Genomic DNA, 16,931 nt, shown 5'->3' on the forward strand with positions numbered 1-16,931 from the left:
CCCCTGTGTTTAGTATTCCCTCACACCTTAGTTTTCCCTCCATGTTTGGTTCTCACCTGTAGCCAATGTGTAATTGAGTTTAGTTCTCACCTGTAGCCAATGTGTTAATTAAGTTTAGTTCTCACCCGTAGCCAATGTATTCATTGAGCTCCTATGTCAGCCTTGGACTTTTCCTTTGTCTTTGTGTGCAATTGTTTGTGATCAGCAAGACGTCCTGTGAACTCCAGTCCTGTGCACTCCAGTCCTGTGCACTCCAGTCCTGTGAACTTTGCCTTGTTTGCCCATCGTGGCACTTTGATTTTTTTCCAAGTAAAACACGCCTTGAGCATTTGCATCCTATTACTTGTTTCAAGTCTCCAGTTTGTGACAATTTGGACATTTCCATTACAATTCAATTGATTCACAATTCCACACAAAAATTCTACACACTGATATCATAGCAATTATAAAGCATTTTTATTTAAGGACAGCTCAGTTGTATTTAACCTTGATATTCAGTAATTCATCCCTGCATCATAAGACTACATCTTACAAGCTTATCGGATTTCATATACCATTTTAATGACATGATTATTTTCAGTTTATGACTCAGGTCAAGTAATGTGCTCCCTGTCAGTTCTAGTGAGTCTATGAAAACACTTTCAAGTAGATACGAACTGTCTAAAAATTATAAAAATAAATCTCTACTGTTGTACAACTGTATTGTTTTATACATACCTAATTATTATATTGTATTATATTTTATATTATATTATATATTATAATAATTATATTTCATCTGTTTTCTTTTCAAACCACATTTTACGTCTCATGTGCTGTGGTCTTTTCTGTGCTCTCCTCATGTTTCATCTCTGTGCTAGATCACAGCACGTGTAACACTCAGGTGGTAGAGTAATGATGTCCACGTCACACAGCCACTCAGCCACTCAGCCTAACCTTAACCATCAACAATGTAAGGACTGAACTGAGTGCACAGATATTCACTTGTTTGGGGTTCTGCATGTCACTTCACACAGTTGTTTTCTGGAACCATTACACTATATAGATATGGAACCATAGGCGGAGATCCCGGGGGGGACGTGTCCCCCCCCTACCACAAAGTTGTCCCCCCCAACAGTCATTGTAAATTGTAAATACAATTCTACCCGGACATATCCTCTTTTCGAGACCTAAAAAAATGCGTCCGGTAGGGATTCCAAAATCGGCCGGGGATTTTGCCTTGCCAGACATTTGTGTTCTTCTGTGTATTTTAAAAACGAGTTATTGCGTCCCTGCATGTGAAAAAGATGACAAAACTCCGTTGCAGGGGGAGGGGGCGGGGTCATCCTCATGTGAAAAAGATGGCAAAACTCTGTCGCGGGGAGAGGGGACGGGGTCATCTGCAATTTTTCTGTGTCCCCCCAAGGAATTACTCTCTGAAATGTTACAGTGTATTGTCCCCCCCTACAACGAAATGGGATCTCCGCCCCTGTATGGAACGATAATATTTCTGACCCACAAAAGGTAGGACCTCATGTCAGGACATGTCAACATGTCATGTATGTGTTAACAAGGGCACATGTAGTAGGGTTTATTTCAGGAATGTTTACCATACCATCAGGACACTCATACGTGGCCTACATGACCAAACCAGACACTCCCGAAGACATGTAAAACAAATTACCTTACTTCTAAACATGGCTCCGCTCACTGGGCTAAATACCTGCTCAAGCTCACGTACTCCATACGTAAATACATGTAGCCAATCAGTGAGTGAGAACATGAGAACTCCGTGTCTTGTGATGCTAAAAGCCCTCAACTAGCTGTGATATAACTGCAGGATTATACACTCCAGGTATATATAGACGGAGTGCGGAATGAGACACAGCAAGATATCTGTGGCAAACAGAGAGGACCATCCTTGCTTCAACAGCAAACCAACCTTTGAAAGTCAGGTAAGAGACTCAGTTATCTACTTTATGCCTCTTGGCAACTTGCAGTGCAGTTCTTTCATTTTGCTTCTCATGTTGGTTAACTAAATACAAGAATACAATTTCTGTGGAGACAAACATTGACTTTATTTGATGTTCTGTTGTTTGGTGTTTTTACAGATAGGCTTGATAGTTGGTCTGAAACAGACAGATACGTAGGGTGACAGGAAACTGTATTTCATTCATTATTCTTTTTTTTTTTTTTAAGCTATACAGTCAAAATTTTCAGTGGGATACATACTGTGTTGTTTTTGTTATATAAATAATTGATCACTTTTCTAAAAAGGAGAGAATATACTCTATGGTTTCAAACCTGTATTACTTGGTTTGACTGGGTTGGATTTAAAGCTCACCAGAGATAATTAAGACCTTTGTCAGGTTTTTAATGGCACACACGACACACTGGAACACACACGTGCATATATGGAGGCGACACACACACACACACAGGTAGGCCTGAGGTCGCGGTGAATTTATTTTCTGCTTTTTCCCATCCTGGACCGTCCTTCCTCAAGGACCGCCCAGGAGCTTGTAGCACCCGGGGACCAAGTGAAGTGAACTGTCCATCTTTGGTCAGGGATGGACATGTGTTCTGTTATTTTGCATGTTTTTTCTGTTGGGGTCCTTAGTGGAGGAAACCCCTTGTGAACACGGGGAGAACATGCAAACTCCACACAGAAAGGCCCGGGAGATAGCCCACCTGAGCACTGTGCACTCTGGGGAGTACCTGCCCCCCAGAGCCAACAGCGCCCCATGCGGGAATCGAACCCATGACCTTCTTGCTGTGAGGTGGCAGTGCAAGCAACTGAGCCACCGTGCCCCCAGAGATACATTGGTACTACTTGTAATATATAACATATAATAAACTGTAATACCTGAACCACTTGACTGCTACAACTTATTAACCGACGCTTTTATCCAAAGCGACTTACACATGTATACACATTTTTACTGATGGCACACTGCACATCAGGAGCAATTAGGGGTTCAGTGTCTTGCTCAAGGACGCTTCGACAGGGAATCGAACTAGCAACCTTCTGATTACTAAACGACTTCTCTACCCCCTGTACCACTGTCGCCCCAACTGACTTCTGACTTGATTCAAATGAATGGATAATCACTTCCCCCAATTACTGGGTGGGAAAGATCAAGAAGAGAACTGGTATTATGCTAACCACCTTTATATAATGACTAAATATGAGCAATGCCTGCATGCTGAGTAAGGTATTTCTCTTTTTTTCCAGTCGCTGTATGGCGGGTAGACACGTGCACTGGGCAGTACCTCTCGGTAAGGAGGAAGAAAAGAGTTTGTCAGTCAGTTAGGCAGTGTTACATCTGACACAAGAAATATGTCACATTTAACATACGATGTTTCAGCTAAACACATAGTTACACTCTTAGAATGTGACTTGCTGTTATGCCTCATTAGCATCATTAATTAGTTGTCGTTCATAATTAGTTTACTAATTAGTGAGTTCTGACTGCTTATCACTACCTCACTGCATGTGCCTGGTAGTGAATGATAAGGTGAGATAGAAAAATAAAAAATAAATAAATCTCAAAGTTTTCACAGTTTTGTGATATAGTGCATTTCCATTACTCATAAAATAGACCCCCTCATCTTTCCTTTTCTGCGCACGACGCCCCACAAATGTTGATGCATGCTAATGGCTTACTTTAGCGCTTTCAGTCGAAGAGAGCAGTGAAGCAACTAGGGACAATGATGGACACAACCATATCATCTGCACATTTCTGACATCCCTACAGAAATTACTGCAGGAGGAGCAACTGAGGGAGGTGCCAAGGCAGGTCCCCCCAAATTCAAGCAGAAGGAGGGCAGGCAGTTCAAGAGCAAGGTCCCCAAGCCGGGCCAGAAGGGGTGAGACATATCTTCACTCATATATGAGGTTTGGGTATTAAATAATGAGACTAAGACTGTAATTCAATTGTAGTGAGGGAAACCTGACCTACTAGTATAACTCATAATGACAGTCTCGTTATTTCATATCCACACCTCATAGATACATGGGTCACACAGAGACAGCATGCCTTCTGTACATGCTGCACAGGCGTACACTTTCACAAGAACACACATGCAGAACAATTAAATGCAAATTGAAATAATGAGCAGTGATATATAAATAAAAATTAAAAAATATACTGGATACATGTGTACAGTCTGCTGGTTATTTCATTTTCACTCACATTTTCATTCAGGTTTGACAATGAGGTCCCTGGAATGGAAGGCCTTGAAGGTAAGTTAGGATTTCCATGAAGAAGTATCAGTATCAGTAAATAGCAATGCGACCGAATGTGCTCATATCTGCTCTGTTCTGTCACTCTGCTCTCTATCAGACTCGGCGATTGTCTGCCCCTGGGAGGCGTTTGGGGACATGGAGCTGAGTGATCTGGCCCAGTTTGGAATTGTGTAGAGAAATCTGGCTGTCTCTCGACGGATGTGATTCGTTTGGTTATCCTTGTGACAAACACATGACACACCAGTCTGTGGATTGTGCAACATTCAACCTACAGAAAAGGAAAACCGTACGGGAAGCAACTCCCACATGTCAGAAGCTTAAGACATTTCATCCATGTCATTATCAGACCTTATCACAGTAAAGCAGCCCCAACTTGTGTAATATTATCGTACATTGTACCAGTTTGTGGGTTACTGTTATGTTGATATACCAAGCCTTGGATAATGCCCCACATTTCATAAACAAAGTGACTATTGCTACAGGATTCCGTGGAGATAAGATTGCCACTATGGCTATGGATCCATGTCAATAGTTCATTCATGCCCAAGTTGATACAGTGAGTAGCATTGTTGCCTAGCAATCAGTTGACCTAGGTTTGATTCCTAGGCAATGTATGTTGCTTCAGACAAACACACGTGCTGAATACTTTACTTTCACCTTTACCTTTAAAAAATGTATGTTGTGACAAAGTTTCTGACTATACATACAGCCTAACCTGATTAAGTCACATCATGGAGGTGTGCCAACTCAGCCAATTCACCACTGAAGAGCTTTATTTTCTTACTAAAAACCAAGCAGAATGTACTAAATAAAAGTTACATGTCATTGCCAACACAGATCATAAATACAATGTTTCAAATCAAAATTAAGTTTGGTTTGGTATCAAAATAAACCACTAAACGTTTTTAAAGGGTAAAGGGTTACCAAAAACATGGTGTGAGTAAGAGGTATTCTGGAGGGATGTCTTTTAACGTTTTGCAAAAGTAACAGCAAAAGTAACCGCATAAGACAAGATAAAACTTTGTAAAATAAAGGTTTAAAGATTTGAACGGGCCACGTTATGGGCCTCCACTATGCATCAGGGTCCCGTTCGTCCTGTTGGGACTTATTTTCCTATACTGACCGGCGGACTATACATTATCTCTTACTTAAAAGGGTTTACAACAAAGGATGTGACTCAATCTCTATTCCATTATATCTCTGGACCAGGACATGTCAACCCGTCTGATTTAGCTTGAGAAGTCAGCAAGATAATCAAAGATAGAAGTAGCAAAACAAAGGGTTCATATGATGGCTTACTTGACAGCAGCATGACCTCATATCCAGAGTCTCTGAACTTTTTTTTACATTTCTTTGAATATAATGGCTGTAATAGAAGTATGTGGTGAATGTACGATTGAGTGTAAGAATGTGCTTCTGCATAGTTTTAAAGACATGGAGCTTGTTTTATCTTGCCCAGTTAGTGATTGTGATGAGAAATCTTTACAGAAATTGGAGATTCTGTTACATTTAGTTTCTCTCCCCAAACCAAATACGTCCAGATGTCTGAAGCTGTGGGAGAGCAGAAATAGCTGAAACCCAATTCCCCGCAGTTCACAGATTCTGCTAGACAGAAATGCATTCTGTTCATTATGAGAGTCTAAAGGGGAAAGTTGGATCCTCAGAAGGCTTTTCAATTGCTTTCATGGGACAGGACAAAAATATTTGTTGAAATACTTTTCTCCTGGTACAAAATGTGAAACCCTCAAATGAGGCACAAAATAAAATTTCACTGCAAGCACCTAAACTTGCTTTATATTTGAATGGTGTACTGTATAATAATTTATGAAACATACTATAATAGTGAAACATAGAGAACAGTGATATACAGAAGAAGCCATCCAATATTTATGTAAATGTCAGACAACAGTAGTCTGTTCGTGATGGTGCATACACATAGACAAATGACCTTCAGTCATTGCAGTTTTTTCATCAGCTGAACAGTCATGTTTTGGTCTACTGCCATCTACTGGTATAAAAAGTGCAATGAAGAGCAGAGATTTTGCTGTAGGTGCTAGGTCTCAGCTATTTTGTTATGAATTCTGGGTGTGACTGCAAAGCTCATCAACATGAATTAAAGTCTACCAAAGGTTATAAGATATCCACAGGGTAAGTTTGTATGTTCTATTTTTTGGGTTCTGTGATTGATTATATGTCTCATGAGCAATATGTAGTCTACTTCAATATTAATGATTAGCCTACTATATGAAACAAATATGTACAATGCCAATAAAATACAAATATTTAGCCTACTTTAATATTTAATATTGGGTGGCTGTGTGACTGGGTTCAATTATTGGATACTGACCGATGGACTATACATTATCCCTCACATAATGGACACCCATAAAGTAGATCTGATATGTTCCCAGGATACATCAAACTGACACTGATGAGCATGGTGTTACACTCTGGATGTTGAGCCAAGTTAAGCTAAGGCCAATGGTGTCATCCGTTCCGCTGCAGAACCATAGCCAACCATAGAAAATCTACCGCTTGATCCCCTTGGTCTTTAGTCCAGTGAGACGAACCTGTGAACAGTAACTAATGACTTTGAATTGGATTGAGCCTGACAAAGGAGGATAAACACATTATCTAATTAGGCACCCTGCTGCTGTGATTCAGGCGCTAGTAAAGGGACCCCAGTCAGCCTTCAAAATTCAAATATACCATTGATTGTGTGTGTGTGTGTGTGTGTGTGTGTGTGTGTGTGTGTGTGTGTGTGTGTGTGTGTGTGTGTGTGTGTGTCATGATAGACCACTAACAATCAGTTAAATACATTGTGTGTGTGTGTGTGTGTGTGTGTGTGTGTGTGTGTGTCATGATAGACCACTAACAATCAGTTAAATACATTTTTGTCTTTTAGCTTTATACTTAACATACAGAAGGCTTCATATGTAGGCTATTTAGTAGCCATTGGCTACCTCAGTGGTGGAATGGCCTACCTGCAAGTGTCTGTTCCAGTGACAGCCTTGGTTGGCTCCATTCAAGAAGTGTTGATAAACTCACCATTTTGTTTAAAAACTCACCTGCATTTGTCTTGCTAGTTTATTGTTAAGATAACGTAGGGCAATAAAGTCAATAACAACTATTGAATTTATTTTGGGTTTTTTAGGTTTGCTTCTTTACATTTTTTAACCAATAACAGCTTTTTAGAACTCCAATGAATTTGGGACCATGCAGATCAAAAAGCTACCAAGAAAGAAAACAACACACTCACTGAATTCTTTACATTTCTATTCATTTGGCCAACACTGTAAAACTATCATTTGCAAACATAGCACTTTTCACAACTTATTAAAGATGTGTTGGAACAACATATCTTTAGTCAGTAAAACTACCTTATATGTCTCTACATCATAACACTTTTACCACTTCAGTTTCATTTCTGGAATGGAAAGTAGCAGACAGTCCCGGTGCAAACAGTGCATTGAATAATTGCTATCAGCAGGGACATAGATGGACAACACAGTTTTGCCAGAAGACCAAAGCCATCTTTAGGTGTGCTAATCAATGCTGTTTGTAGTTCATCTGTTTCATAATAAGAGCACAAGCTGTGAAATAGCTCCCTTAGGTTTTGCCAATGGACCTCTTCATAATAGTTACCTTGATCATACTCTCAAAATCGCCTCATGCTCCTCATGCTAATAAGCTGTTCAAGATGCATGCACCCATCTTGAGTTGCCACATTTCACAGTTAAGGGAATAAAACATTAGAACAAGAAAGCGGCTTTTACCCATAATCCCAAGAACTAGGAGCTCATCAAGGTTTTAATAGCCCCTTTGCAGGTATACTGCAAATTTACTTCATGGTAATGTGGAAAATGGTTCCATGTGAACAAATTGTGTTATATCAACACAGTATTTCTATTTCGGTTTAATAAATGCATTTATGGAAAGTCAATGGGTTTTATAGAAAAGCACTGTATTCTTCCATTTCCTGAATGGACATGAAGGAATTTATCTTACAAACATATACAGTACAGTATGTATGTTAATTCATTGTTACAATGTAGCCAGTGGGTCAATTGACAATTTGATTATTATCAATACCTGACACAGTCAGGGAGGGAATAAAGCAACTGCTCTTACAGTTACAATATATCTATACGTATAATTTATTTATTTCTATATATTACTCACTTATTACACTCACTGTCATTCACTCCTTCTGCTCTGCTCTGTCGCTCTTTTTTATTTGTCAGTACTTACCATGGCAATGCAGCGGCAATTTGTGTCAAATTATCAAACATTGTACCAATTTGTGTCAAATTGTCATACATCGTACCAGTTTGTGGGTTACTACTATGTCTCTTGAGGGCTTGTTTATTTAGTTTTTAAGTGTGGCTATATATTAAAGTATAAGTTTAGTCAAATGTGTTTTTTGTGGGTGCTAAATTGTACTCACTTACACTTACCCAAGCATAGCCCTAATGGTTGGTGAATCTTTGCAAATAAATCCAGATCATGTCACCTCAACTACTCTGAGAATAATTAATCCAAACTGGCATTGTTTACTTGAATGGAGAATTCTCTCAAAATGTGATGTTAACCTAAAAAGAAACATTTTGGTAGAAATATATATTGTAGCCTACTAGTGTTTAACTAAGTGAAGTCAGTACAATAACACTGTTTATTTCGTATACATTAATGATTGACAACCTGCAAGCTCTAGATTATGAAATATTTGAGTATTTGTACTTTCACGGGTACTTTATATCAGCAATAAGTTGTATTGAATTTCAACTGTTAATTTCAATCACTGATATTATTACAAGTAATAAACAATTTAAAGAATCTACAGTAAATCAAGACAACTTTTGATGTTTGTAAGACCTTTTCAGTTATGAATTGAAGGGAGAAGTGCTATCCTGGAACTTGATATAGGGTAAAAAAGGGATTTCTCACCCATAATTTGAGACCTGCTTAATGAAATGCAGTATACTCTTAGAAAAGGGGTTCATGGGGGTGCTATATAGAACCTCAGGGGTTCCTTTGATGAACTCTTCAAAAGGGTTCTATATAGAATAATTTAGGGGTGCCATATATGAAGCAAGCAGTATAACCATTTTTGGAAGAACCATTTATTTTTAAAGTATACTTTCAAAGTGCTTATTTTAATGACCGCTAATATCTCTTTTCAAGCACAATCACATCTAAAACAAAATGAATGTTCAGTTACTAACCCCAGGTTTGATCCGTAACCTATAAATAATGAAGTTCATTAAGTAACATGGTGACATGTCACCAAAGGTCAAGGTTAACCTTCCCTCCCTGTCACCTTTTTCTAATGCCTTTAATCTATCCATGTAAGCCACTTGGTCAGAGGAAGACCGTATCAATAGAGGTTCTGCTGCCAAGCGCATGGTGACCAGCATCATCTCTGCAGCTCTTTTTCTTTTTCTCCTTAAACGTTTGAGCTAGTTTCAGACAAAATGGGACAAGGGGAGAGTGCGGAGCATGAGGAGGTAGACCTTGTGCTTATTCAGGACCTGAGTCTTAAGTTTATGAAGGAATGCCCGAGTGGAGCCTTACACTTACACGAGTTCAAACGGATCTTTGGAGTGCAGAGTACGTCTGAAGAGGAGACCATCTACATTGAGACCATATTCCACTCCTTTGACACAAACAGGGTAAGAGGACAATGTGTCAGTATGTGATAAAGAAATAAATAAATTCAATAGAATGTACAATGTTGATGTTGATTGATGTGGCATATGCATTCCTGTTCTGACTGTGGGTAACATTCAGGTATTTTTTTGGTGCTCTTGTTTTTCCTTACAGGACAACAAATTAGACTTCATGGAATACATAGCAGCATTGCATCTTGTACTCCGGGGACGGCTGGAAGACAGACTGAAGTGGTCATTTAAAATGTATGATACAGATGGAAATGGCCGCCTTGACCGTCAAGAAATCAAACACATCATTAAGGTTAGAGAATAAATATCAATTTGAAATGTTAATTCACGTTCACAGATTACAGTGCATGTATGCAAGTGTTTCAATTGGATGTGTTATTCAATTAATTTCATCAAGCCTCAGTGCAAATTCATAAAATGTACGTGCATACCATAAACAAATGTATTCTTGGTTTATTTTCAATAGATTTAAATAGTGGCTCTGAAATAGCTATTTATATATAGTAGACTTGAGGTCCGTTTTGGTAATCTGCCCTCTGATCTGTTACATAAAGTGGGCCTTGTTAGGACACATGCTAAATGTGCGTGGCCTAGTTGTAGGGATTAAATTTAGAGAGCAAATAGCTTTAGTCTCCTAACTTGCACTCCTCCAGTGTCAGTTTAGGTAAAGGAAAATGCTGTTAGTTCTGAAAGCAAAGCAAAGCATGCTGTGTATTACACTGGAATTTCTACTAAGAATCTCTGCCCCCTTGAAGCTGGTTGGTAGCAACCAGCCTTACAACCAGCAAAATGTGGCCTGTATTAACATTAAAAAAAATTCAACTTCAGTAAGTTATGTCTTACTTTTTTTTTCTCTGGCAGATAATTTGCAAAATGAAGACCAAGAACACAGATACTCACATGACTCCTAACGAAATGTGTGACAGAATATTTGAACTTGTCGATGAGAACCACGATGGTGAGTATGTAGTGTTAAGACGTGTGTCTAGTCTGATTATGTCTGTGGCATTAACCACAGGGATTTCATAACTAATCGGGGGTGTGTAATGATCAAGATTAGCTATGGGGGGGGGGGGGTAAGTAAGAGAGCATAGAAGGACATCATTAATTTAGATTTATTACATGAACACACAGAACTCCACACATGTTTGTCTGTCCATCCGTTTGTCCATCCATGTGTCTGTCTGTCTATCCGTCTGTCCCTTTGTCTTTCTGGCTGTACAGTATACTGTATGTGTGCTTGTATGTCCACTGTTTGTCCATCACTCTTTCCATCAATCTCTTTTAATCACTCTACATCTCTATCCTCAGGTCAAATATCACTGGCAGAGTTCATGGAAGGTGCCCAGAAGGACGAGTGGTTGATGGAAATGTTGAAACTGGATTTTAACGCGAGTGGATGGGTCAATCAGAACTGGGTGAAAAAAACACCATGACACAAGGATATATCTAACTTTTGGAATTTGAATTGAGTCATCTGTATTGATGGAATCAATCTATCAGGAGACGGAAATGTCTTTTTCCAGCTTTCCCGCACAAGGGTGTGTTATTGTCAGCGCTGTTACAAATATGGAGGACTTCACATAAGAGTGGCAGGAAATTGTACAGATTTGTGAGACCTGACTCTTTTTCTGCGATGATGGATGTGACACTGACTGGAAAACCTGACACGTGACACCTGCCTTCAACACTTTGCACAGATTGTGTAACTTATGTCCCAATGTCCATCAAGATGGGACTTGTGTGTTATGGCTGTGCACATTGGTACTCAACATGCTGTGTGGCAGTACTTAATCTTATGAACTGGACCATTCAGACTGTTGCTCTTTTGGCGCTTTTGCTTGACCATTCCTGTTTGCATCAAAGGATGGAGAAAGATCTGCTTTGCTTTGTGCTAATGTTTGATATAGCATTGACTGACATACCAATTAATCACTATGCATTTATAAGGAACTGTTGCACTTCAGGCTATATTTCATGTTATTGGACTAATTTACTTATACTGTGCAATTTTGAATTTTATTGAAGTTTATTTTCTGCATAGAAAGTATATAATATATTATGTATCAAGCACTGTAATCAGTAATAATCATATTGTAACATGCAATTAGAATCAACCCTTTATTAATACAAAATTAACAAATGTAATAATGCTCTGACCACTACAATCTTGTCAGAACCAAACTTTTGTCAAAACGATTAGTTGTCGCTTGCCAAGTCAAGAAAACTTCTAAACTTAATCTTTCATCGGAAATAAATAAAACCAACTTTGACCGAAAAAATGTGTGCAAATGGTGGTTCACGGTCACAGCCAGTGAAGCCAGAAGTGTACATTTCAAACCCCTGAACAGACACATACAATAAGAAGATGGAGGGCACAAAATACTTGGTGGGTTGACTGCTCTCTCCCTTCACTACAAATAGTGTCAGAAGTGGGCTGGCTTGCCGTGAGGTCATCAGAGGCGTGCCATAAACCGTATGGTTGACCCCTGTGTCAGTTTCCTGTCTTAGATTACTAATGAGTGAGTGTCACACCACATGTCACAACACCAAAGGACCCCTATTAGCCATTTTCAGTAACATCTACTTTTTCATCTGTTACATTAGGGTTATCTATATTGTGACCTCTAAAGATATTCTGTATTCAGAGAATAGGGATCAGTGTTTTAGAGCAGAGCTAGTATATGCATGTATTGTTCTAAATCACCACTAAAAAGCAGCAGCAAGGAGAAGGTGTCCAGAGTGGTTCCTATCTTGTCTTCAGCACACTGGATCGATGGGACCAGCAGGTATGCTAGTGTAAAACATCTCTTGGATGAAGAATCATTTCATTATTTCTTTATTTGCTCATCGGTTGATTTAATAGTAAGATAGCTGTCATCACAATATAGCATAAACTTTTATTTACAGAGGGACCTGGGTGTTGCTATAAACTCAGCATAGCAATCAAACTATACAATTGACAATGAAACACTGACAACATAACTCTTTAAGTGGATTTATGAGCACAATTCTATTAAAGCTATTATCCAAGGACAGGCACGTAGATTACGCTATACAACATTTAAAACAGTGGCAATGCATGTTTTTTATTAGCTATGTAATGAACTTATTTGAGAGCATTTTACTTTCACCTTCAAAAGTCCACATTAGCATCATTAAGCAGCATAACGGTGCAGGGAAGTCTTATATTTTTTGACATCACTATTTACATCACCAGTGCCCCATCAGACACAGGAAGAACTCTAAGCCTTGCAAAAGGGGAGACAAATGTGATTTGTAATTGCTTTGCCTCAGTCAAATTCAAAGCAAAACGAAAGTGTATTTTGGCAGCAAGCAGGTTAAGTGAATATTACTAATGGGCTTTCTTCCCAAGAGCTGGGGAGCCGCGAGAGGGGGTCGAACTGAAAGAGAGCCTATAATGGAATTAGAACACGGCGACTGTAGCATTCCTCTTACTGGTCTCGTTTGACGTCATTCAGGGCCCATGGAGGTAGTTATTCAACTGTGGTGTAAGTTCAGTGTTGGTCACTAACAGAGAGAGAGAGTACTATTACTACTATACCACTAATACTAATACTATTCTAAATTAGAAAATAAAAGACCATTTGGTTTCATAGTCTATGTGTGAGACTATGTCTGTGTCTGCCTGTGTCTAAACACAGGCTATGTCTACATGCCTGTCTGTCTGTCTGTATGTGTGTATGTGAGGCAAAGTCAAACATCAGCATGTAATTTATCTTCTATATACACCTGAAAATATATCTGTACTCTTGTTCTCCACATTTGTACCTTAACAGAGCTCACAAGAAAGTCAGCTGGTTTTCATTCTCCACATCTAGCGAGCCTGATTTGGCCATCACTCTTAATTTTGCTGCACTGATACGTAATTCTTGCCAACTTCTGTCAGTACTCCAATCACATTAATTAGTAGGACAACATGGGCATGAATTCATTTGGCCAGATCTTAGTGCCCATGTTGCTTACAAGACAAACTTATATACCCCCCCCCCCAAAAAAAATGCATTTGACATCTAACTTTTACATGATACATCCCTGGTAGGCACAGGAGACAAAGTCTGATCTGAGCTAGCCGAGGTAAATGATTTTGAACTAACGCAAGAAGATTGGATTGGAGGCATCCCCCGTCTAAAAATACTTAATCACCCACCAAGGGTTAAGCCCTTCACTGAGGTCTGAGGGGGCTTTTCTAGCAGTACACTGTCAGGACAGCAGCGTTTAAAGAACTGGAATCTGATGGCGGATACTACATGGCAACAATTTTAAAATGAGCCACTATTTTGTATTGAAACATTTGACTATTTTTATAAATCGGTGACAGGAGACTTACCTAAGGAAATATGGGTCAGTCACAGAGTGACGATGATAACGAGGTAGCCTTGACACAGATCCAGGAACTATACAGAAAATTTGCCAGTGAATGCCCAAGTGGAAACCTGCATTTACACGAATTCAAAAGAATCTTTGGGATAAGCAGTGCGTCTTCACCTGAGGAAAGTGCCTATATTGACAACATCTTCCGAACTTTTGATACAAATCAGGTAAGACTTTGCATTTGCATTTTACTGTTCCCTCTGAGTTACACATGACAGACAATATAGAGGTTTGTTACACTATTGCATCAGAATATAAAAACATTCAAGAGCTACTTGGGTATGTCATTTTTGTTACCTGTAGCACACTTAGTCCTCTATACTCATATGTCCTGTTTTTTTTTACTTGATTTTAAAGGTTTGCAACATTCTGCAGCTGCTGAACTGTTGTATGTTTCGTATGTTCTGATGGGTGTTGAGTGTGGTAGTATATTGGGCGGGTGTAGCTACATGTTACATGTAGCAAGTTTTTGTAAAAAAGAAAAATTCTCCGCCTAGCTCTTTGGGTTTTGCTTCATTCTGTTTCCATATACTATTTACACTCTTCCGCCACTTTTTTCTCAACCACTATCCAGGATGACACAATAGACTTCATGGAGTATGTAGCTGCTGTGCACCTTGTTTTCCGGGGCAAACTAGAAGATAAACTGAAGTGGTCCTTCAAGGTATATGACAGTGATGGAAATGGTCGCCTGGACAAACGAGAAGTCAAGCATATAGTAAAGGTAAGCTAATTTTACTATTACTGTCAGTTGTATAGAAATTGTATCATGTGATCTTAAATAACTTTGAGTTTGTAAGGACACAACATAATAATTGTTATATATTGGTTTTGGCAGTGCCCTTAGTGTGGGCTTGTATGCCATAAGGATGTGTCTGCACCCTCATAGCCACTCTTTACCCAGCCACTCATCCGTCAATCTCCTGGGTCAGTCTAAGCCTGTTTACTTTTGAACTTAAAGTTTAACGGATTAGACTATGATCCTTTCATTCACACTAAATGGAGTCGCTAGATCCTGAGCAGTCGCCAAAGTCTAAATAAGGTTGTTGTTTGTTTGCTTGTGTTGTATAGTATATACAAAGCAACATGATATTTGTTATGTCATAAATTGTATGAGTATAATGGATTACGTTGCCCCACATGTCAGTAGGTTATGTCATTCTATTCAAATGACACAAATAAAATGTGGATGGTTGATTGATGCTGCAGTTTGTGTAGTACATTAATTGTGTGGTTGTATGTGCAATAATGTCCAATCTGTTTTTACCAACAGATAATTTCCAAGATAAGAAGACAAGATAGCCAATCTGGAAGCGAGAAAATGAGCCCCGATCAGATCTGTGACAGGATCTTTGAAATTGTGGATAAAAACAAAGACGGTAATTTGTTTTCACTAAGCATTTGTTCTTTTCTTTTTTGTAATAAATTGTGATCAAATGCAAAGTAACATCTATGTAAACTTGGGACCTCTGTCCGTATTTTTGTATCCAGGCCAAATCTCACTTGAAGAGTTTGTGGAAGGTGCTCAACAGGACCCGTGGGTTATGGAACAGCTCAAATTGAATGTGAGACCCTCTGGATGGTTCAATGAACGCAATAAAACCTGAACAATACAGGCAAAATGAGACAACATACCTTCCTGAAGCCTTGAAGAGAAGAATGAAGCCTTGAAGAATGAAATGATGCCCCACGTAGGATTACCTCATAAAGTCTCTAAATTGAACTAACTGATAGCGTTCTCCCAACATTTCCAATTAAATAAATCCCCTTCATATTTAAAAATGAAACCCAACATAGGCTCCAGCTGGAAGAGTTGTTTCCAGAAATGTAATTAATTGTGTTTTTACCATAAGCTAAATCGGAACACAATGCCTGACATTATGGGAAGTTTACTATATTCCTGATATTTAAAGCATGCAATATGCCCAGAAAGGGAAAGACAGTTGATACAGTTGAAATATTAACTTTACCTATAGGATATGCTGTTATGAAACGACAAGTTTGAAATATGGATATGACCCAGAAAAACATTTCAGTGAAAGAAGATTAGGCTCTGGTTGTGAGGATAAACCTGCATTGTTAAGAAATGTGTTATTTTAAATGAAGTAATTTCCGCAACAGGTCTCCTAGGTGAACAGCCTCTGGCATGTTAGAACAAGGTGGGTAAGGGAAGTCAGCAAGTCAGATCTGTAACTTAGGATAAGGATTGGCTCTGAGGGCTGGGCCGGTCGGGCTGGGGTGCGAAGCGGGGCTGGAGGAGCGGCCGTCCCAACGCCCCGGTGTTTGCCTTGTAGTCGCCGCCGGGCGCGGCGGGTCCCTGTTGTGCGGACCGTCCCTTCACGGGGGGGCCCTCGCCGGCGGGGTCGCCCATCACATGCTGCCAACCGGGTAGCGGCGGCGCTCTGTGCGTGTGCCGGGCCCTTCTTGCGGATCTCCCCAGCTACGGGTCGCGCTGGGCCCTTCGCCTTGCCTTGGCTTCACGGCCGGGGTGGACGGGGGTTCCACCTTGCGCGTGGCCTCGGCCGGCGCCTAGCAGCCGACTCAGAACTGGTGCGGACCAGGGGAATCCGACTGTTTAATTAAAACAAAGCATCGCGAAGGCCCCAGCGGGTGTTGACGCGATGTGA

The 16,931-nt window shown here is 39.7% G+C and overlaps 3 protein-coding genes across 3 annotated transcripts; all 3 read left to right on the plus strand.

Moving 5' to 3' along the window:
- The first annotated feature begins 1,769 nt into the window (after positions 1-1,769).
- Positions 1,770-6,368, plus strand: LOC105902979 (retinal cone rhodopsin-sensitive cGMP 3',5'-cyclic phosphodiesterase subunit gamma-like). The gene is made up of 5 exons (XM_012830665.3): positions 1,770-1,934; positions 3,215-3,258; positions 3,738-3,849; positions 4,188-4,225; positions 4,326-6,368. The coding sequence occupies exons 2-5, from the start codon at positions 3,222-3,224 to the stop codon at positions 4,400-4,402; spliced, it is 264 nt and encodes an 87-aa protein (XP_012686119.1). The 5' UTR covers positions 1,770-1,934; positions 3,215-3,221; the 3' UTR covers positions 4,403-6,368.
- Positions 6,369-9,592: 3,224 nt separating this feature from the next.
- On the plus strand, positions 9,593-12,191 carry LOC105902980 (guanylyl cyclase-activating protein 2-like). The gene is made up of 4 exons (XM_012830666.2): positions 9,593-9,900; positions 10,052-10,201; positions 10,771-10,867; positions 11,221-12,191. The coding sequence occupies exons 1-4, from the start codon at positions 9,703-9,705 to the stop codon at positions 11,343-11,345; spliced, it is 570 nt and encodes a 189-aa protein (XP_012686120.1). The 5' UTR covers positions 9,593-9,702; the 3' UTR covers positions 11,346-12,191.
- Positions 12,192-14,041: 1,850 nt separating this feature from the next.
- LOC105902981 (guanylyl cyclase-activating protein 2-like) lies at positions 14,042-16,563 on the plus strand. Its single transcript, XM_012830667.3, has 4 exons — positions 14,042-14,471; positions 14,879-15,028; positions 15,578-15,683; positions 15,796-16,563. Exons 1-4 carry the CDS (start codon positions 14,271-14,273, stop codon positions 15,909-15,911), a joined length of 573 nt encoding a protein of 190 aa, XP_012686121.1. The 5' UTR covers positions 14,042-14,270; the 3' UTR covers positions 15,912-16,563.
- The last annotated feature ends 368 nt before the right edge of the window (positions 16,564-16,931 follow it).

The sequence above is a fragment of the Clupea harengus genome, chromosome 6 (assembly GCF_900700415.2).
Source record: "Clupea harengus chromosome 6, Ch_v2.0.2, whole genome shotgun sequence".
Lineage (NCBI taxonomy): Eukaryota > Metazoa > Chordata > Actinopteri > Clupeiformes > Clupeidae > Clupea > Clupea harengus.